This window comes from Oncorhynchus gorbuscha, linkage group LG02 (genome assembly GCF_021184085.1).
Source record: "Oncorhynchus gorbuscha isolate QuinsamMale2020 ecotype Even-year linkage group LG02, OgorEven_v1.0, whole genome shotgun sequence".
NCBI lineage: Eukaryota > Metazoa > Chordata > Actinopteri > Salmoniformes > Salmonidae > Oncorhynchus > Oncorhynchus gorbuscha.
In genome coordinates, this window is record NC_060174.1 from 33,132,319 (window position 1) to 33,155,488 (window position 23,170).

Consider the following 23,170-nt stretch of genomic DNA (forward strand, 5'->3'; position numbering starts at 1 on the left):
AATCTAAACTATTTTTCACTGGAAGTCGAACACATCTCGAATAAATGTCACCTGTCTTTAATGAATGAGTTAGATACAAAATAAGCACTTGTGTGCTGACATGTGTAGTGCAATATTGTTCAGCTGAGCCTTTCAGTCATGACCGTGGCTCTGCTTGCTTGAGAGGCAGCTGTTCAGTATTCTCCCTGAGAGCCTATCCACTCCTGTGCTACTGCCGTTTACTTAACAGAATTGTTTCAGCAACACCTCAAAGACATTACTAATCTCAAAATCACATCAAAGACCGTTTGAAAGGGAGCTTAAACATAAATTAATGTACATAATTAATTGATATCAAGATTATCACGTTATAGCCTAATACCTATTCGTGAACTTAAAACTATTAGTGATTTTCTGTATCTTGTCAGGTGATCTTATGAGGCAGTGTGACAGACAGGTGTCTGGCTGAAGCAGGAGGACAATGGGCCACAGAGCCAGGCCTGAGGGCAGAGCTCCTTCACAATACCTACCACACACGGCTTCTCTTGTGTTCCATTCTGGTGGGAGTAACCAGAGAGCTGTCTAAACATTACACACCCACAATGCCCAGAAAACAGGCCTCTTTAGAGACAGGCACAATCGAAGTGATATGTTCCCCCACCACCTCTTTTGTCCAAGACGAAGTTGGCTTTCTCACTTGGTGTGAAACAGACAGCTGTATGTCATGTTGGGTACAATGTGATGGCATACTGAATCCAGTTACACACCATCTAAGCAACTGTTCACGGGACTATTTTTCAAATGGAGCTGAATGCTTTGTGACATTCAAGTCCTGTAGCACTAGCAACACTGTACGCATGAAGATGAAAGATTACAGACTGATAACATTCCAAAAATATAATAACGTTTGTTCTCTACGTCCTCTGAGCGCCTAATTCTTTAGCACGCTGTTCCTTAACAACTCTTTCAATTACATTTTTGTCTTTCAGGAAATCTGAACCGCAACTTCACTCCTTCGACTAGTGAAAAGACTTTCCAACTCTGTACACTTCTTTCTGATTGCCTGGCAGAGACGGGGTAACATCAGCCGGCACTGTGTATTTCAAAAGGGCTCTCTGGCCAACAGAGGGGATTCATCGTCAACAAGAACCTAATTTAGTGCTGGCTCCAGGAGGTCAACTCTTATACCCAGAGAGAGGCCTGAGTTCACCACAGCCTAGCAATCCCTCTGGAGGCCCAGGTCAGTCCCACAGCCCCACCGTCAGAGGCCCAGCTGAGGGTGCAGGAGAGGGGCTGGGGAGGGATGAGTAGTCCCTTGGAGAGTTCACTGGTGTTTTTGCGCCAATAAATAAATCCAACATGTCTAACACGAGGGGTCCTGGACATTTCCTATATCATCTTAAAACAGGACAGATGACAACTTATACGTTTAAGTAAAGAGAGTGATTGCAATCCCAGCCGTTATCTCTGCACATCAATCCAGCCCTGTAGATAATCATTGTATCCTCAATTTAATTTGCGAGTCCTTCAAAACGGGAGAAGATGACTAAATATGAAGCTTTGGGGCATCTGCCGCCCGCCTTCACTGAAAAACTATGTAGTGAACCCTGTACAGTTCAGCCAACCATCTTCATTTTAATTAAAAATCTTTCATTCCAGCAAGAGTTATGGAACCAACAGCTGGAAAATAGTTGCCAGTTGCATGAATTAAATACTGCACACCAAAACGAGCAGGACATAAAAATAAAGGACGGCAAGCGTAGTCTATCTAAACAAGAATCCCAAGACATTTCTCCATCTCCTGCCTGATTAACCTTGAATGCTGACTGAAAACATGGAACAAAAGCAGGGCTGAATAGCCCATAATAGAAACATAGAGCAGTAAATGCTAAGAGTATTTATTACACAGAAAACACCATGCTGCTGATTCATAGTACATACATTGCAATCGTTTGGACCCGTTAGCTAGGCCATTTCAAACCCCACCAGCCACTACTATTGTAAAGCATAGCCTACACTGCATGGTTTAAAGGCAGTCTGAAGAGATCGTGTGATACTGACTGTGGCCGTAGTACTGTATTGGAGATTTTCATGCCTTCATTGCAAATGCCTTGTTTATCATACTGTCAAACAGAGAAACGGGCTGCAGTTGGAAAGCAAATGATTTAGAGTGGAAGGTGGGGGGGGATTAATGATCAGCCTGTGAGAACAGGTTTGAATGAAGGAGCTGCTAGGGCCAAAGGTGATGCATATAGCACCAACAGTTGTCAGCCTCACAAAGAGCAGCATGCTGAAAAGGCAATCTCATATTGCAGAGCAGGCTGAGAAGCCTCCTTCCTTTAACAAGCAGTCTTCCCATGAAAAGCACTCTGTGACAGAATGGCCTGTAGACATGGGGGTGATGTCACCCCCTCTACTGAGTCACTGAACTCTAACTGTTTACATTTCAGGGCCCATTTATAATCTCACAAAGACCTGCGAGAGAGCTACTATATGACGGGATTCATAAACAATAATAATGAGCCTGTCATAAATGACAAATAACCTTGATTTAATATCACAGACAATATCTGAGTGGTATTATTTTGTTGGGATGGTGGATGGGGGTATCTTTCTATTTGAGGTAAGACTGTGGCGGTACGTACCACTTCCTCGTCTGAGAGCTCCCGGCCCTGGATGCTGCTGCAGTCTCTCACGGCCTGCTGGTGCCTCTTGCCCTTGGTGTGGCTGTACAGGTGCACTTCCGTGGTGATCTACAAACACACAGGTCAGAAGTCACTGCTGAGGACACAATGGAGACAAAGACAGACAGGGTCGACAGGGTCCTCCCCATGGGAGGCCACTTAAACCAGTGTTGTAATACTCGAGTCCAGAATTTAGTCCCCATGACTTGTGATTCGACACGGATTTGACCATTGGTGACTCGGACTCACCTTCTTGTGACTTGTATTTGCACTTGGGACTGGATAGGCTATGATAAGCAGAATATTAGCAGCATGTGATGCGCAGCGAGGGTTCAGTTTTTTTTCCAGCTACACCTTGTTTAGGCTACACTTTATTCAGTCATGTAACCTCATTAGATAGCTAGCTAACAAACAGATCATGTTACCAGCAGCCTATATGCAAACATTTGGTGGCACAGAAAGAAAAAAGGTATAGCAAAAAAAGTATTTGCTAAATAATTCCTCTTGCCGCTACACTATATCTGACTGGGAAAATAACTTGATTTTGAGTTAATGCGCACTCCGTGAGCATTTGGACCAGAACTCGAGCACTGGGACTAGAACTTCAGCCATAGACAGTCGTGACTCGACTCGTGATTCGAACTTGGACTCTGGCTCGAGCACATGGGATTTGGGACTCAACACGGACTCAAGGTTTAGTGACTTACTACATCACGAACCACATTTTCATCCAAAGTTTATATGTGAGTAAAGTCATACCATACTAAAATAAAATCACGACAACCGTGATGGAAACAGGTCATTTTGCTATCATTTTATTAATGCATACAGAGTTTGTTCGTTCGACACGGTGGTACCTTTTTGTGTTGATAAAATGTACTATGAAAAAAATGGTGGTGGAAATGCCTTTATGCACAAATATTTATATAATATCCATCATATCGAAGCAAACTTGGAGTCACGCGATGAAATGGTGTGTGGTCTTCCCACTATTATTAGGCTACAGATTAAATAAGTTATGATGAACTTCACAGGGTGGTGAAAGTGCAAGGTGATGAGCTTGATGCTCCTTTCCAATAAATATCCAGGTTCTTCTTGACATGATCATCTCTGCTTGTCTGCCATTTGACAAATAAAAAATATTATAGCTCTTATCCATAATAATCTCAATGTAGACTAGTCTACCCTCACTGTATCTGCCAGCTGTTGACTAGAGCACATGTGCCAAGACCAGAGTATGTACATTTACTATTTAACTCAACGGTGTGTGTCAAAACGATCGGTAGAGTTGAAAATGCGATGGAAACACATTGAACTTTAGATTTTTAATTGGTACATAACTTTAAGCAAAAAAGTAAATGTGTGCACTACGTCATTACGCACAGACTTTTATCCGCAACAAATCCGTTTGGTGGAAAAACCACTGGTGGGAAAATGTGCATATTTTCTTTATGTCGATTTTAGAATATTAGCATGAAAATCTGTCGCCAATTGGATAGAAACCTAACTACTGATTGACACTTTACATTACAACTGGTTTTCAATAAGATCAGACAGACTTTCTCCTCCATCGGACCAAATAGTGAGTCCTAATTTGTAGTAGGTGTAAGGAACTTAACTGCAGTCAACAAGCCTTTAGTGGAATTAATTGACATGGTTAAGAAGGTGACAAGGGTTGCCACGTAGTTTCTTCAAACAGCATGTTATGTGTCAGACAGATATGAGAGCATTGTTAAACTGAAGATGCCTTCATGGCATTCTCCTTTCTGACAGCACAGCTGGATCATAGTAGTTACTGCAGTATGAAATCGGTGGCTGACAGATCCACTAAGGATGATCCCATCTCAACACAAACATTTACAGTGAACAAATGTAGCCTATATAACAACATTAATGTGATTGGCTCTAGGATGGTCTATTCCTTTTCTAAGTCAAGCAGAATATGTAATCCCTGTACTCTTTTTGTTTGTGTCAATGACTCATCCTCACACCAACTGATGAACCAATGTCCCTTCGGTCGTTCTTGCTCCTCACACAGAGTGACTATATATAGTGTGGCATGTCTGGAAAACCACACTGAAAACACTGGTACAGTAAACCACAAACTGTGGGAAAAACTGAGCTGGACTATACACAGACAAAAGCATGGCGTGAAGATGAAGAATTGACACAAACAGCATGAGGTTGGGTTGATGTGGACGTGTTGTTTCCTCCCACCAAGGGCTAGAACAAAGCCCATTACGGATGGCCTCGGTTTAATGTCATTAAATAGAGTGCTGGCTGCTGGCCTATAGATGATCTCTAGTGTCAGATGCTAGCCAAGGTCATCGGAAATGTTAACGAGATTCCCCCCTCCCCCCACACACTCCTGTTTATCTGATGCTAGTTGGAGCTCCATGGTGTCGCAACGTTCTTGCGGTGAGAGCCAGCCTGGTCCGTCACAGATAAATGTGCCTGCCAATAGATTTGTTGCCCGTCACTTGAAAAGCATAGTCATGCCCAGTCATAAATCTCCACCCCAGAGATCATGTTTAATCAATGCAGTTAAATCCTCATTTAAATACATTCTCTTCCAAAATCCACTGAATCTCCTTCTCATGAGCATTTATATGCATACAGTCTGCCAAGGGGGACCGCCAGAGCTGCTCTACTGCCACAAAGCTGCTGCTGCTCCTTTCCCCTTCAGTTTAGGTTAAGCATGTAAGCCAATCAGTCTCACAAATTAGTGCAAGGAATTAAGTTAATGAAGTAAAGGGTGAACTTTTCACTGGAGAGTGGATCAAGCCAATTAACCATTTAGTATATACTTTCTCTACTCAGCATGTCAGCATCTGTCTAATGTTAGCAGGTGTCTAGTGTGACAAGAAACTTGCCAAGGACAAGTGGGCAAAATATCAATCACCATCTACACGAAGAACAATACAAAGACATCTTGTTAAAAAACTATGGAGAACCATTTGAAACTGGGACTTTGTGTACATACCACAACATTGCACAAGGAGCACTGTTTCTTGCGCTCATACGGTGTCAGTTTGGGGGCATAGTCAGTGTTGGCATGTCTGCCACTGCTGAGTTCTGCTGCCTTCTCCTTCCTCTGTTCAATCTGCTCCATGTGCCTGCGACTGCTCTCATCATGCTGGGAAGGAGAACAACCAAGAGATCATGAGATTAAGAGGGACTTTAGTCTGGTCTACAACAAGGAAATGTAAACTTTAGACAGGAGCCGTATCCACAAAGTGTCTCAGAGTAGAAAATTGGTCCTAAGTGCTGAGAAGAGAGACATTTTACTTACAAGTAAAAATAAAAGCTATGCGTGAAGCCTCTTTGGTCATAAGAGTCCAATCTAGTCGATAGATCTTTAGAGGAGCACATAAGGTGTCCTGACCAGATAAGAGTTACCAGCAGGTGTTTTGATAAAGAAAAAGTAGTCCGTGGTTCCTGCTCCACATGAAATTGCTTTGGAGTGGTTGAAGAATGTTTAGCTATTTCTATATTATCACTCCACAAATATTCTAGACTTACATGCTTATGAAAAAATGATTCCACATGAGCCCTATTTCACATGATATGAAACACTTATATGAGGATCTAAACACTTAACCACATAGGCGAATAAATAATCACATCGTTTTCTTTAGATTATTTCATTAACCTACATCTAGTCATTTCAAGTTATCCCCTTGGAACGCAATAACACATTGTTAAAAAAAAGCTTAAAATTGGGCATGCCTATAAGTTGGACAATTAAAAGTTGGACAATTAAAAGTTGGACAATTAAAAGGCATCTAGGGCCTATGTTAGCTTTAATTGTGTTCGATGAAAATAAATGATAGACCTTTCAAACATTTTATGCAACATTATCAGCAAATGATTAGATGTCAAAGTGTGTTGATATAACGGTGCTATACATTTTTGGGAGAGATGCTTTGTGGAAATATCTGAGGCAGGAGTGAGATTGTGCAGCAGCCTAACTAACCTTCATCTGGATCTTCTTCTGCAGTTCCTCCATGGCCTCCTGTTGAGCAGCGCTGAGGGCAGCCAGACGCTCCTCTCTGTCTCTGTGGAGAGAACAACAGACTGGAACAGTGAGAAGAAGATCCTTCAGATTAGGGTGGGGGGGGTATCTATTTCAGACAAAGCACATTGTCTAGTGGGTGAAATGCTGTTATGATTAAGGGCTGGTTAGCATGTGATGATGGAAGCACCTTAGGTAAGAATACAAAAACAAATAGTTGATTCCAACTGAGCAAGGAGGTATAGACCTGGCCCTCTCTCGTGCAGCGTCTTCCCTGGCCCTCTCTTTCTCCTGCTTCTGCTGCTCGATGCGTGTCTCCTGCTCCTTCCTCCTCATCAGCAGCTCCTCCACCCGTGCCTGCCGCTCTGCCTCCAGAGCCCGCTTACGCTCCTGGGGAGACAGACAGGGACCACAGCCAGTCAGTGGGACTGTACACTGTGGTGGTAAGGCAGAGACGTCTAAGGGGGAGAGGGGGAGCTGCTGCTGTCCACTGTTACCTGTACAGCCTCGTCTCTGGCCTGCTTCTCCTCCTGTCTCCTGCCTCTCTCCTCCTGCAGCTCGTTTAGGCGCTGCTCATACTCGTTCAGCTTGGCCAGCACATCGTGCCTCTTGTTCTGAGCTTCCAGAGTGTTGATGAATGCTATCTCATTCACCTGCAGACAGACACAAGGGACTGGTCAACAAGCCTTATTATCAAAAGAAACATCTAATTAGGAAAATACTTGTAGCTAGGTGTGCAGAGTCCTAGGGGTCAGTCCTGTACCTTGGCCTCCTCCTCCTGAGCCTTCTTTACTATGGCCTGGAGCTGCAGCTCCCGCTTGAACTCGGCATGGAGTAACTTCTCCTCCATCATCCTCCGCCGCTGGTCCAACAACTCCTCCTTCCATTTCGTGACCTCCTTCTCCTGTGAGGGAAAGAGCTTGGGTCAGCTCATTTTACTCATGTACATTCTCTAACCAAGGCAGACACTATTATAGTGTCTTGCATTCAAAGTATTTGCTGCTACCCGCTCTGGTATGATGTCCACAGGGATTCATGTGAATATACACCACTTCATGTACTTATGTGGTTAATACTCAAGATTATTGAAGGGCACACTCATCTCATGAGGGCTTGGAGAACAAAAACAAACGTCATGAAAGATTGTTGAGTTTGGGCTACGTCTCTCCCAGACGTGTCTGTGGCCAGCTGGGCTGAGAGAGACTGAGAGCTGGCCTCTGTTATTTAGTGATTCTATTTGGCAGTGTGCTGACAGAAGCTCTCCACGTGGCCAGGCTGAGCTGGGCTAAGCAAGGCTGTGGTGTTTCCCGTTGGCTCTGTACGGCCACTCACCCTCTCCAGGAGCTTCTGCAGTTTGTGGGTCTTCTCATCTCGCAGTTTATCTCGGAGCTGCTGGGCCTTCAGCTGCTTCTCTTCATGTTTTTTCTTAGACTCTGCGATGGTTCTGCCAAATAAGACAGACAAAACGACTTACACCTGCCATTCTGTCCTCTCCCCCAGTCGTTCAAAATAGGAGCAAACTTTGACATGCACCAAGATATTTTCTCTGTCAGAGTGACATGAGGGTGTGTGTCTCACCTTTTGCGAGATGGGGAGGACAGTTTCTCGTGCATGTGGATTCCATGGCCAGGTGGTCTGGAAGGCTCCTCCTCCACGATATCCTCCCAGGAGGTGCTCTGACGCCACGGCTCCCGCGCTGCAGAGAGAGGCGAGTCTGGACATTGACCACATCTGTGTCTTTAGCAAGAGCATCAACACTCAACCCATCTCATTATAGATATATTACAGTTGAACAGAAAAGAGATTTACCGTCATAGTCGGCTAGCATGTCACTCCAATCCATGTTGAATCCACCTCCACTGCCAATGCTGGCCTGGGGGAGAGATAATCAGTTCATGATCCCTGGCAATCATATGGATATTACAAGGTGAGAAAAACTCAAGACCTGGGGGAAAGAGATCCTACCACTTCAAAAGCACTTCATATGACCAAAGAAAATTGAGAGAGTGTGTGAAGTATGTGTCTTACAGAGAAGTCACTCTCATTGTCAGTCTCCAGGTCATTGTTCTCAGCCTGGATCTCTCTGGTCAGCTGTTCCTCTTCAGCGATGGCGCTGGCGATAGCCTCCTCGTTGGCCTTCTCCAGGCGGTCAGCCAGCTCCTCCTTCTTTGCCAGGACCTCTGCCATGGACTGGGGCTGGACACACGGCACACACACGCTCACATACAGCACTTTCTTACTCATTAAGGTTTCACTAAGCCCACTGGCAGTCAGGGTCTATCTGTACCTCTCGAAAATGCAGGAATGTTGTCTATTGCTTTTATCAAGATTGTGAAATATGTTATTACATGTATATACTGGTGGGCTTGATGTGATCAATTTAAAAGATTCCATGAATTCTATATTCAAGAACAATGACTCTTAATTTCATACAGCTCTAAAGGTACTATTTAGAAAAGTTCCCAAGACCCTTAGTATCATAACATGTAAAAACAGAAAAGAACATCAAACCCAAAAGCACAAACCGCACCACACGATCAATCACAAGACCACAGGTGAGGAAGCATTCAGGAGTCATGCAGAACAAGTTCCCTGTGAGAATGACGAGATGGTGGAAGGATGCACAACCATGGGACCAATTCACTGACATGGTGTAGGAATAAATACTTACTAGATGAGTCTAAACAGCCTGATGGAGCCCAAAATGTCTCAATTTCTATTAGTCTTTACACTTACAACATGAACTTGACAAACTGCCTTTCCTTAGTCACAAATTACATTTACATTTTAGTAAATATGAAAACGCTCTTATTTAGAGCGACTTACAGGAGCATTTAGGGTGAAGTGCCTTGCTCAACGGCACAGACAGGTTTTTCACCTTGTCGGATCGGGGATTCGACTCAGCAACCTTTCAGTTACACTCTTAACCTCTAGGATACTTGCCGTCCAATCACTATCAGGGAGGACAGACAGTTAACAGCACTCCAGTCCAGAGAGGCCAGAGCTCCAGTCTAACTTAATGAGGGAGAGGTTTCTCTCACCACTGAGGCAGTTTCTCTCTAACTAGGGGCCTGCAGTGCAGTCTAAACAGCACTGGGCTTATCTGAGCCACCCAAAGAGGCGTCTGGCCTGGCCCAGCACTAAGACCAGGTCTGCCTGTGTTTGATCTTAGATAACTTCCCCGTAGACCATTTAGAAGCCCTCCATCTCTAGGTATAATGAATGGCCTTCAGAAGAGGTTAAGGTGCTGTGGAGGTCTTTATGACAGTAGCCCTGCTAGTGAAGGAGGTTCTCCTCGATTAACTCCAGAGACTACTTATGATGCCAAATGAGGCAGTAATAAACCTGACACAGGACAGTTGCTGATCACTTAATGCACAATGGAGGCAGAAAACAAACTAATACCTGACACAGACATTGTACACATGCCATGATCCCTGGCCCTTTGGGCTGAACCTGTCCCTGAACTGGATACCCTGTCACAGGTTCGCACCATTTCAGCTCAAAGCACAGTTGTTTTGATTAGTGGCCACTTCCTCAACACAGCATAACAACTGGGCCAGCCACTTCAGGAGTACCAGCAACAAGCATGACAGACACTGCTTTCTGAGCTCACAACAAGTGCCCCATGGACATCCTCTCACAGCCAACCACCAACACACCCACACAAATTGTCCTGCCTACCTGGCACGGCGATTTTCTAAGGGGGCTGTGCCGCCTGTCATGTTAGCACATTGTGGCTGGAGGCTCTGTAGATTGACTTTGTTTAGGCGCTGAAGGTCCATGGGGGATCCATGACCCCCTGCCCTGAGCCCTCCCCTCCCTCTGCTCCTCCATCTCTCAGCACTCACAGTGGAAAGCTCTTTGGGGTCCAGCACACTCTCCAGTTTCACCGCTGCCATGGGAGCCTCAGCCAGTTCTGGAGCAGATGTTTCCATGCCCTGTGACGTGCCCCCCGCAGTCCCCTTGTCCCCCAGAGCACAGGGCCCGTCCGTGTGGGCCGGGTCTAGGGATGGAGGGAGAACTAGGGCAGGGACTGGTAGGGATAAGGCTAGGAATATCATAGGGTCTGGGTCCTGGGTAAGGTAAAGGGTAGGGGCTGGTATGGGGGGAGGCGCGTCCTCACAGGGTGCGTTGACACACTGCCCCGAGTCTTGCGCACTGTCTGATGGGGGCTGTACCAACACAATCACACACACCATTCAAGACATGCATATTCCAAGCATTTCATGAGAGCAGTAAAACAAAAACAAAACAATTAACACAGCTGAAAACACACATCATGCAAGGAGGTTGGCAATAATATGCCCTAAACATTCAATTCTCATCAAAACATCAAATAAACACAATGTGGAAATACATTAAATGTGTATTTCAAATAAGCAATGCCTAGAATACACCCATACCCAGTGTGTTCTGAGGCAATGAGTATTTATTTAATGAGAGGGAAAATAGCAGATTTCTGCTTCTGAAGTGTCAGTGTACGAGCAATTGTGTTAAAACTGATATGCCCTGTCTGGAAAGGTTGTCTATGAATAATGTGGAGCCCAAAACCAAAACAATGTAAGTGATAAAACGGTCTTGTGTTACTCTGCTCCACGTCTCCTGTCGTCCTGAATAATTGATATCTGGGGACTGCTGGGAGGGTGAGTGACTTCAGGGCTCAGTACTAGGGATGTGCACGGTTATTTGAATATCCGAAAACAGACGTTAGTATTAGAATACTTGTGTGAGTATTCATTTTTGCAAATACATTTTTCTTTACCTGATGACTAAAAAGGCTTTTTCTAAATTAAATTGAAATATCAATGTGACATTCTTAGACAAGGACATACCATGACATTTCAAATTATTAATTTAATAAAACAAACTCTTCAATAGAATTTGGATGCACAGTGCTCCCCATAAAAAGACCGCTAGCCATCACGTGTGTAGCTTATGTTGGCCAATCAAAGTGGCAAAAAGGCTAAATGTGTAGCAAGTGGAGTGAGAGTTCACTAACGCAGCGCAAGATGGAATACAATTACAGAATTAAAAGTTAGCGAAATGAGAATAAAATCCAATTTTATTAGCCGCATGTGCCGAATACAACATGTGAAGGTAGACCTTACAGTGAAATGCTTACTTATGAGCCCCTAGCCAACAATGCAGTTTAAAAAAAAATATGAATAAGAAATATAAGTAAAAAGTAATTAAAGAGCAGCACTAAAATAACAATAGCGAGACTATATACAAGGGGGTACCGGTACAGAGTCAATGGGCAGCGGCACCGGTTAGCTGAGGTAGTATGTACATGTAGGAAGAGTAATTAACGTGACTATCCATAGATGATAACAACAGAGAGTAGCAACGGTGTAAAAGAGGGGGAGGCGAGGCAATGCAAATAGTCTGGGTGGCCATTTTATTAGATGTTCAGGAGTCCTATGGCTTGGGGGTAGAATCTGTTTAGAAGCCTCTTGGACCTAGACTTGGCGCTCCAGTATTGCTTGCAGTGCAGTAGCAGAGGAAAACACTCCAGGAGGCTGGAGCCTGACAATTTTGTTGAGCCCTCTTCACGACTATCTTGGTGTGCTTTGACTATGTTAGTTTGATGGTGATGTGGACACCAAGGACCTTGAAGCTCTCAACCTGCTCCACTACAGCCCCGTCGATGAGAATGGTGGCGTGCTCAGTCCTCCTTTTCCTGTAGTCCACAATCATCTCCTTTGTCTTGATCACATTGAGGGAGAAGTTGTCTGGCACCACACGGCCAGGTCTCTGACCTCCTCCCTATAGGCTTTCTCATCGTTGTCGGTGATCAGGCCTACCACTGTTGTGTCATCGGCAAACTTAATGATGGTGTTGGACTAGTGCTTGGCCGTGCAGTCATGAGTGAACAGGGAGTACACGAGGGGACAGAGAACGCACCCCTGAGGGGCCGTGTTGAGGATCAGCGTGGCAGATGTGTTGTTACCTACCCTTACCACCTGGGGGCGGCCCGTCAGGAAGTCCAGGATCCAGTTGCAGAGGGAGGTGTTTAGTCCCAGGGTCCTTAGCTTAGTGATGAGCTTTGAGGGCACTATGGTGTTGAACGCTGAGCTGTAGTCAATGAATAGCATTCTCACAAAGGTGTTCCTTTTGCCCAGGTGGGAAAGGGCAGTGTGGAGTTCACTAGAGATTGCATCATCTGTGGATCTCTTAGGGCAGTATGGAAATTGGAGTGGGTCTAGGGTTTCTGGTACAATGGTGTTGTGGTGAGCCATGACCAGTATTCCAAAGCATTTCATGGCTATAGACGTGAGTGCAATGGGTCGGTAGTCATTTTGGCAGGTTACCTTAGTGCTCAGGGACTGTGGTGGTCTGCTTAACACATGTTGGTATGTTGGTATTACAGACTCAGACAGGGAGAAGTTGAAAATGTCAATGAAGACACTTGCCAGTTGGTCAGCGCATGCATGCAGTACACATCCTGGTAATCCGTCCGGCCCTGCAGCCTCGTGAATTTCGACCATGTTAAAGGTCTTACTCACATTGTCTGTGGAGAGTGTGATCACATAGTCTTCCAGAAAAGCTAGTGCTCTCATGCATGTTTCAGTGTTATTTGCCTCGAAGCGAGCGTAAAAGTAATTTAACTCGTGTCACTGGGCAGACCTCGACTGTGCTTGCATTTGTAGTCTGTAATGGATTGCAAGCCCTGCCACACCCGACAAGCATCAGCGCCGGTGTAGTACGATTCGAGTCCTGTATTGACGCTTTGCCTGTTTGATGGTTCGTCGGAGGGCATTGCACGATTTCTTATAAACACCTCCCTCTGCAACTGGGGTTAGAGTCCCGCTCCTTGAAAGCTTCAGCTCTGCCCTTTAGCTCAGTGCGAATGTTGCCTGTAAACCATAGCTTCTGGTTGGGGTATTACGTACGGTCACAGTGGGGACGACGTCGTCGATGCAGTTACTGATGAAGCCAATGACTGATGTGGTGTACTCCTCAATGCAATCAGAGGAATCCCGGAACATATTCCAGTCTGTGCTAACAAAACAGTCCTGTAGCTTAGCATCTGCATCATCTGACCACTTTTTTATTGATTGAATCACTGGTGCATCCTGCTTTAAATTTTTAGCTTGTAAGCAAGAATCAGGAGGATAGAATTATGGTCAGATTTGCTAAATAGAGGGTGAGTGAGAGCTCTGTACGCATCTCTGTGTGTGGAGTAAAAGTGGTCCAGAGTTTTTTCCCCCTCTGGTTGCACATTTAACATGCTGATAGAAATTTGGTAAGACGGATTTAAGTTTCCCTGCATTAAAGTCTCCGACTACTAGGAGCACCGCCTCTGGGTGAGCGGTTTTCCTGTTTGCTTATGGCAAAAATGCAGCTCATTCCGTGCGGTCTTATTGCCAGCATCAGTCTGTGGTGGTATGTAGACAGCTACAAAAAATACAGATGAAAAATCTCTAGGTAGATAGTGTGTTCTACAGCTTATCATGAAATACTCTACCTCAGGCAAGCAAAACCTCGAGACTACTTATGATATCGTGCACCTATGTATTTTTGTAAATAACAGCTGAAGGAGTAGGATACAACGAGCAACCAACAGGTAGGCTGTTGTTTTATCTGAATGGGGTTGAGGAGAAAGCACAGCTTGTGGCCTAAATTAGCCTAGCTAGCTTCTCTATGCTGCTACAGTCAAGACAGGCACTGTTTTACAGGATGATAAATAACATTGTGGCTGCTACAAGTTAGCTAGTCTTGGCTGTAACCGAGTTTCCTTGGCATCTCTGTCGCTCTCACTCAGTCTCCTCGCTACACACACAGCCCTTCGAAGCTGCACCATTAGGGAAGAATTGTCTGAAAGTGCGCCAGCCTCTCTCCCTCACGCAGCAGTGCTCAGTTTTAAAAACGTAGCTACGTATATGAAAAAAATACACAAAAAAACATGTTATCCAACAAAAATACATGCCACTATTCGAATAGTAAAATTATTTTAACCCCCATCCCTACCTCCATCATGTGACCCTTCTCTGAGTCTCCTGTCATCTCCTCCAGGGGGTCAGGCTCCTCAGGGATTGGTTGTTCACACTGACCCTCGTCTTTGTCCAGGGGGCAGGGCCTGCCAGGGGGCTGCTGGTTCTCCTTGTTGATATCATCTTTAGGGCTGATGTGGGCCAGCACCGGGCTGACCTTTGCTACGATGGCGGCAGAGCGAGGCCGTGCCGGACGCCCACGCTGTACTGTCTCCCAACCCTCAGAGTCCTTCTTACCTGGACACAGTGAAGGACACACACACTCATTAGAAGTGTTGCTCCGCAAACATCAATCATAAGAGGATACACACCCTGAGGGGTTTACATGCACCAATTATTTAAAAAAAACACGAAACCATGTAAGGATCATATAGTGCAGCCTCTAAATTTCATGCTTACCTGGTTTCTCTGCGGGATAGTTGTTGACTTGGCTGGGGACAGGAAGGGACTGGGAGGACTTGACCCGGTCAGCCCAGCTGGGGCCCGTGTGGGACAGACGAGCTACGGCCAGTGTGGGTTTAGGACCACTGGAGAGATGAACACAAATCACTCAAAACCAGATGAGCACAATGTCAACATACACAGAAGCATTTCACCACAGAGATCAGTATAAATTATTTGTTTTAATAGACAGCTTCTCCTCTACACAACTGCCAGTCCAACAGTACATTTTAAACCAGTGGTCACCAACCTTTTCTGAGTCAAGATCACTTTCGCAGTCAAAAAGCAAGCATCGATCCACCACTCAGATTAATTTTTTACATGACTTTTATTTTATTTTTACATGACATGTTTACATTAATGTTACATTCTAGAAAGATGGAAACTAAGTTGGATGACCGTTCAAAGCGATTTTTCCCCGGAGGGAGCTAGTTTTTTTTCTTCCAGTGTTGCCAGTTGTCTTGAACGCACTGAAGTTCACAGTTTTTAGTCTCAGCAGAGGGAGGGAGAGAGCAGCAGAGGGTCTGCCTCTCACAGTCCCTGCTCTCTACTTCCTTTCCTCGGGTGAGACTGACCAGAAAGGGAACAGTCTTCCACCTGATGGCAAAACTCAAGTAGCACCGCATCTGCCTCATGCACAAATTCATGTTGTTGCTATGACCAGAGAAAGTGAAATATTCCTCAATATTAAAATACACGACAAGATGCTAATAATAAAAATAGGTAGGGAGAAGCACGTTTTATGCTTCGTAATTGTGTTCAACAAAAACAGTGTTGACAGTGCTGAATGAAATTGGACATAAACTCACTTATAAAAACTGCAGCGCTTTGGTATATTCTTTGACAGTCTCTCTCCGGTCATGATTTTAAAAGTTATGAAATCTCAGGTAGGCTAGTATCAAACTGTGGCTAGGGTCATGGAAGAAATAGGCAAGGTGATTTGAGCTATCCGATTGGCCAGCGCAGTATGTGCACAGATCTCCCGGTCCTCTTTTCAAACAAATTAAGTGGTTCAAAATGGCAACACTTTGCTTAAGGTGCACAGGGCCTCTGAATCAAGTGTACCTACTGTACCGCCAACAGAGCAACACAAATAACGATAAATAAATAGACTAGGAATGCATTGAAGATCGACCAGTTGGTGACCACTGTTCTAAATAATGGCTGTGACGTCACTGACTACTGTAGCAAGAGTAATAAGAGGTGACCATAAGGTGAGCAGCGCCATCTGCCTCACCCAGGCTGGTGTCTGACCCAGGCTTTCCTCCCTACACGCTCAGGGTCTTACAAACCTCCCTAATGATCAATACCCATTTCCTGGAGCATCCGATTACAGGGCACCGCACATATTGAACCGATGCTTCAGCAGTCTTTAACCACACTTTTATCTGTACCTCCCACTGTTTCTGTGGCGTGGCTAGTGAGACTTGACAAATTACATTAAAAACAAATGCCTCAACATCAGCAATCAATCCCCTTACCAGCAGATCACAGAGCAGCCACTACCAACCCAGACCAGTTGGCACATCATATTGCACATCGATTTATTAATTAGAAGTTTCTAATGTTATTTTTTTATCAAATCAGCATTGCTGTTCCCTTTACTCCAACTGTGAACATGTAATGATGACTGACTGTATTACACAGAATATAGCTGAGAGGAAACAGAGGACATGTTGCTGCCCAGAATGTGCTGATGGGGAGTAAAGTGAGGAGGGATTTTGATGACTGCCATATAATGGTGTGTGTTCATAATGACTGGCAATCATTACATTAATATGATGGTAAGCACTTTGAGTTCAAATCAGAAACAGTGGAGATTAGGGCTGTCAACCAAACCAGAAAAGAGTTGGAGAAATCTTACCCAAAGTTAAGGGCGCGGCGACCACTAGGTGAGTGGACAATCCTGTCAGATGAGGGGCTGGGCATCACATGACGACCTGGGGACATCTTACGCACTTCCCAAGCCAAAGACGTGGGTCTGGATTCAGAGAGGACAAATAAAATAAAAATATATATAAAATTGTAATATACAGTAGTACCATAGGGGGAGATTTGGATCTCACTTTAGATAAAAACAATTCAACTTATGGGAACACAGAAACATACACAAAAGTTGCAGGTTGACTGACCAATTAACAGCCTACTTTAAATGTACAACTTGGGAGGAAACTTAAAAGCTTGGATTTTTATACCCATTTAAATGGTGTTGTGGTCATTGTGTTAAAGAGGAGCCAATAAACGGGTGGATCACCTTGAATTACAGCCAAGGCAAGCCTATTGATTGATCTAGTGTGTTTGAGACTCAGAGCCAGGGAGCAGAGATGGCACTTAGAGGTTCCCCTCAGGGAGCGAGCGAGCAAGCCAGAGAGAGAAAAGAAGAGAGCCAAGGCATAGATCGATCACCTGTTCTGGGCATCTGTTTTCTCCAACTTCTCCTGCAGCTGGATCCAGTCAATCAGAGCTTTAAAGTCCCGCACATAGTTGTCCAACATCATCAGCACCTCCTGAAATAAAGACATGTCTTTCAGACACAGACAGGGGGACATTTCAGTGGAGCCATCATCCACATATCGGGCAGGCAGGTAGCCTAGTGGTTAGAGCATTGGGCCAGCAACTGAAAGGGTGCTGGATTGAATCCCCGAGCTGACAAGATAAAAATCTGTTGTTCTGAACAAGGCAGTTAACCCACTGTTCCCTGGTAGGTCACATTGTAACTAAGAAGTTGTTCTTAACTGACTTGCCTAGTTAAATAAAACAAATGCAAACATATCAGGACAATGAGAAACTACTTTGTCGACGGTTGTTGCTCAATTTGCGATAATGTGACTAGAAAACAATTTATACAACAGCCAACTTTCTGGGACATAGACATGTCTTATATGGGCAAGAAATCTTAAATTCTTGTTAATCTAACTGCTGTGTCGAATTTACAACAGCTATTACAGAAGAAAATACCCTACTAATGTTTGAGGATAGTGCACAACAACTAAACACTTATCACGGCAACTGATTTGAGACACTCACCACTGACGGTAAATAATGTACTTACATTCAGTAATATTGCTCTGGGACCCTCATCCTGAGGGTCCCAGAGATAAAAATGTAGCATAGTTTTGTTTGATAAAATCTATGTTTTCATTCAAAATGTAGGGAACTGGGTTCTACAGTTTGACCCCACAGCGGTCTCTGACATTGCTGGGAGTGTGTAATTATTTGTATTACCATAGCATTTTTGTATGTTCTCTATAGTTATATATTGATGTATAATGTATAAATTGACCAATTTGGCACATTTGGGTAAACTCCTGGCAGACTTGATGAAAAATATTGTGTAGTGAGGTAATTCTTCACTGTAGCAGTCTGAAGCTTAGCACACACACTGCTATCATCTTGTGGACAAAAATCGAAATTACACCTAGAATCCTCTCTCTTGCATTCATCAGATTTAAATAGAAAATGCATGTTCTTTGGTTTATATTATCTTTTACCAGATCTAATGTGTTACATTCACCTACATTCATTTCACATTTCCACAAACTTCAAAGTGTTTCCTTTCAAATGGTATCAAGAATATGCATATCCTTGCTTCAGGTCCTGAGCTACATGCAGTTAGATGGGTGTCATTTTAGGCCAAAAGAATATATATATATATATATATATCACTTTGGAAGCTAAGCCCCAGTGAAGGAGAGTGGCACAGATATTTGCCCCCTTTGTAGTGTCTTTGTTTGGGGAGAATCTCAGAGGCTCTATCCAACTCTAATCTAACAGCAAACTGGGGCTCCAGTACCCCCCCCCCCTCTATAAAACAGAGAGGGATGGTTATCTGGGCCAGGCCCAGTGAGTGGAGCTCATCTCACCCGCACACACAGGTAGGAGGCCCGCTATTCAGCCCAGAACAAGGGAGGACAAAAAGGAGCTCAGTAAAATACTTCTCCCTGCCCCACTGATCCACCACAAGAGGTGGGGCTGAAATTACCAATGACATTACTAGAGGGGCCAAGACAAATTGAATTGGCTTGTAATCATTTCTTGCTACTGGCACATGAAGAGTCTGGTGACACCACCTCATTGTCCATCTGATACCTAATCTCAGAGTTTAGGAGCTAGAACTCTACCCACTGTTCATTTCCCAGCCTATGTGAAGGTAGCTATCGAAATACAAAATCTTATAGCAGTCAAACTGGTAGGCTACATAATGAGTCACATTTCTTTAAATTATTATAGGTAACATTATAACATTTATTTTGATAGACTTAAATAATAAATAAATAACAAATGCAACATTATTTATTGCCGTTTTTAAAGTGCCATGTGTTCTTTTCTGAAAAATCCTGTAGAGGTCAGTTTAAAAAATATATATACTTCATACCAAAAGGATACCACAGTAACAGGATTTTGCTCTCAAAAATCTCACTTTTTAATAGAACATCCATTTGTGTTGTTTTTCAAAGTCCACAACAATGCTTAAACCACATCAGGGGACCATTTCAAGTCTTTGAAAAATGTTGCATTTTTTGTGTGCATAGTTAGTTACCCTTCAATTCAGGTGTGCACAAGCCAGTCAGTTGTTTGGCTAGCTGTGTTTCTGTAGGGCACTTGTGATGGAGTTTTCAAAACAAATTGCCACAGGATTGATGCAAATAATCATGATTCTGCCAGGTAAGCATAGACTACTTTGTAGTTAGTTATCTTTTAAAAATTGCCTTTCTGTCTAATAGAAAATGGTTACTCTATCATTAGCATGCTAACCGCTATACAACGTGGTAGACATATAGACCCTATGCGCTGCCGCACACAGCAGGCAGCACACTGGGCCAGTGCCAACAGAAAGCTATTTGCCAGAATGAAAAATATACTGTCCTGGGTCAAGATCTGACAGGAAAACAAACGAGGCTGCATCATTTCAATAGTAGGTGATTTTGTCGTTCATTTGCAGTCTGAGCAAGTATATCTGGTTCATACAGACATTGGAAAGTCAAAGTCAATGCCTTTTTCAAGTACTGAATTCAAATTTTCAGGGACTGTATGCATTACCACTTTTTAATAGGCCTACCCAATTGCATTATGCATTGACATTCACATTATTTTTATATTTTAAAATATGTCAGAATAATGTGGCCATTGCCTGACTAAATAGACAGCATGCGAGACAAACACACTAATGAAGTCTGTCCATGTGGTAGCTGGTCAGTCTCACCATTTGAGATGTTCAATAGTTAGTGGTTACTGTATCATGTTTCAAAAAAGAGAAAGTGACCAAAAAGCAGTTTCCTATGCAATGAAACTCTTTACAAGGAAAATCAAGTTGAACAACATTCGTCTTGCTCACAGCGTCTCCTGACCCCTGCTGTCTCAGCCTCCAGTATTTATGCTATAGTAGTTTGTGTCAGGGGGCTAGGGTCAGTTATATCTGGAGTACTTCTCCTGTCTTATCCAGTGTCCTGTGTGAATTTAACTATGCTCTCTCTAATTCTCTCTTTCTCCTCTCGGAGGACCTGAGCCCTAGGACATGCCTCAGGACTACCTGGCATGATGACTCCTTGCTGTCCCCAGTCCACCTGAACGTGCTGCTGCTCCAGTTTCAACTGTTCTGCCTGTGATTATTATGTTTTGACCATGCTGGTCATTTATGAACATTTGAACATCTTGGCCATGTTCTGTTATAATCTCCACCCAGCATAGCCAGAAGAGGACTGGCCACCCCTCATAGCCTGGTGCCTCTCTAGGTTTCTTCCTTGGTTTTGGCCTTTCTAGGGAAGCCAACGTGCTTCAACACCTGCATTGTCTGTTTGGGGTTTTAGGCTGGGTTTCTGTACAGCACTTTGAGATATCAGCTGATGTACGAAGGGCGATATAAATACATTTGATTTGATAATAACTGCATGTGGTTTTACAGATTGTTTTCCTCCGTTGAATGGTGTTGTGCCAAACGAAAGCATCTAGGCTGCATCTCTCATAACTGATCAGAAATTAAATTACTATATGAATAATTATAATCGGAGAAGTAGAACTTCTAATTTGGCTACCATAACTTCAATTAATTTTCAAGGACCAAAGAGCCTCGAGGATTTTCAAGGCAGGCTATTCCATGATGAGTGAATTGCACATCGCAAATATTCAACCAAGACCTTTGAAATACCAGGGGCCAATCAATATGAACCTTCCCTTCAGAGTGTGGTTAAAATGTACGCACAGCCATGACCATGCTTATACACAATGCCAACTGGTGGAATAAGGGAACTGCTTGTCAAGCGTTACCTACTGTACTTACTGTACTTTCAGTACCTACTGAGTAAGGAAAATACATGCTGAACATTTGTGAAATTGTGAAAGAGTAATAATTAAATCATTATTCGATTTCATTGCATTTCCATTCTGAATTCATGCAACATACAGTATCTTGACAGGCTAGATCATATCATTTGACCGCATTTGTTACGGGAAAAGGAGTGAGAGATGGCTGATCTTGTTCTGTTGGAAAATTTGGCACATGCTGCACTTAGCAGACAGCGCATTTTAGAGACAGGTGGGACTTTTTTTTTACATTATCAGATATTGTTTTCCAAAACCAATGTAACAGGATTTTTGCAATGATTTAAAACCTATTTTAGAAAGGCAAACTACTAATGACATTCCGGTGCACATCCAAGTGCTAACCACCCTCCGGTATTTGGCATCAGGCATGTTTCAGCGGGAGCTTGCCGATCGGCATCTCACAACCACCAATGAATGAGCTGATGTTTCAAGTCAAAGTTTGTCATGTGCGCCAAATACAACAGGCCTTACAGTGAAATGCTTACTTACAAGCTCTAACCAATAGTGAAAAATAGGGTATTAGGTGAACAATAGGTAAGTAAAGAAATAAAACAGTAAAAAGACAGGCTATATACAGTAGCGAGGCTAAAAACGTAGCGAGGTTACATACAGACATCGGTTAGTCAGGCTGATTGAGGTAGTACTATGTACATGTAGATATGGTTAAAGTGACTATGCATATGATGAACAGAGAGTAGCAGTAGCGTAAAAGAGAGTTGGCGGGTGGTGGGACAATACAGATCGCCCGGTTAGCCAATGTGCGGGAGCACTGGTTGGTTGGCCCAATTGAGGTAGTATGTACATGAATGTATAGTTAAAGTGACTATACATATACAGTGGGGCAAAAGAGTATTTAGTCAGCCACCAATTGTGCAAGTTCTCCCACTTAAAAAGATGAGAGGCCTGTAATTTTCATCATAGGTACACTTACATTTACATTTACATTTAAGTCATTTAGCAGACGCTCTTATCCAGAGCGACTTACAAATTGGTGCATTCACCTTATGACATCCAGTGGAACAGCCACTTTACAATAGTGCATATAAATATTTTAAGGGGGGTGAGAAGGATTACTTTATCCTATCCTAGGTATTCCTTAAAGAGGTGGGGTTTCAGGTGTCTCCGGAAGGTGGTGATTGACTCCGCTGTCCTGGCGTCGTGAGGGAGTTTGTTCCACCATTGGGGGGCCAGAGCAGCGAACAGTTTTGACTGGGCTGAGCGGGAACTGTACTTCCTCAGTGGTAGGGAGGCGAGCAGGCCAGGCACTATGACAGACAAAATGAGGGGGGAATCCAGAAAATCATATTGTAGGATTTTAAAGAATTTATTTGCAAATTATGGTGGAAAATAAGTATTTGGTCACCTACAAACAAGCAATATTTCTGGCTCTCACAGACCTGTAACTTCTTATTTAAGAGGCTCCTCTATCCTCCACTCGTTACCTGTATTAATGGCACCTGTTTGAACTTGTTATTAGTATAAAAGACCTGTCCACAACCTAGAGATAACAGTCTATGACTGGGGTGGCTGGGGTCCATGGCAATTTTTAGGGCCTTCCTCTGACACCGCCTGTTGTAGAGGTCCTGGATGGCAGGCAGCTTAGCCCCAGTGATGTACTGGGCCGTACGCACTACCCTCTGTAGTGCCTTGCAGTCAGAGGTTGAGCAATTGCCGTACCATGCAGTGATGCAACCATGCTCTTGATGTTGCAGCTGTAGAACCTTTTGAGGATC

The 23,170-nt window shown here is 43.8% G+C and overlaps 1 protein-coding gene across 2 annotated transcripts in view; it reads right to left on the reverse strand.

Moving 5' to 3' along the window:
• The window catches only part of LOC124001109 (S phase cyclin A-associated protein in the endoplasmic reticulum-like), a 102,062-nt gene that overhangs the window by 64,560 nt on the left and 14,332 nt on the right, over positions 1–23,170 (reverse strand). Inside the window, exons 5-19 of one of the 2 annotated variants that reach the window (XM_046307673.1) lie at positions 17,523–17,623; positions 16,981–17,097; positions 15,075–15,202; positions 14,653–14,912; positions 10,530–10,853; positions 8,707–8,874; positions 8,488–8,551; positions 8,257–8,374; positions 8,011–8,122; positions 7,442–7,582; positions 7,176–7,331; positions 6,926–7,068; positions 6,640–6,721; positions 5,647–5,799; positions 2,625–2,732 (exon numbers count right to left, since the gene is read on the reverse strand). In XM_046307673.1, the coding sequence (XP_046163629.1) occupies positions 2,625–2,732; positions 5,647–5,799; positions 6,640–6,721; positions 6,926–7,068; positions 7,176–7,331; positions 7,442–7,582; positions 8,011–8,122; positions 8,257–8,374; positions 8,488–8,551; positions 8,707–8,874; positions 10,530–10,853; positions 14,653–14,912; positions 15,075–15,202; positions 16,981–17,097; positions 17,523–17,623 (2,175 nt within the window). The remainder of the gene's footprint in view (positions 1–2,624; positions 2,733–5,646; positions 5,800–6,639; positions 6,722–6,925; positions 7,069–7,175; positions 7,332–7,441; positions 7,583–8,010; positions 8,123–8,256; positions 8,375–8,487; positions 8,552–8,706; positions 8,875–10,529; positions 10,854–14,652; positions 14,913–15,074; positions 15,203–16,980; positions 17,098–17,522; positions 17,624–23,170) is intronic. The other variant, XM_046307682.1, reaches the window with a different exon arrangement.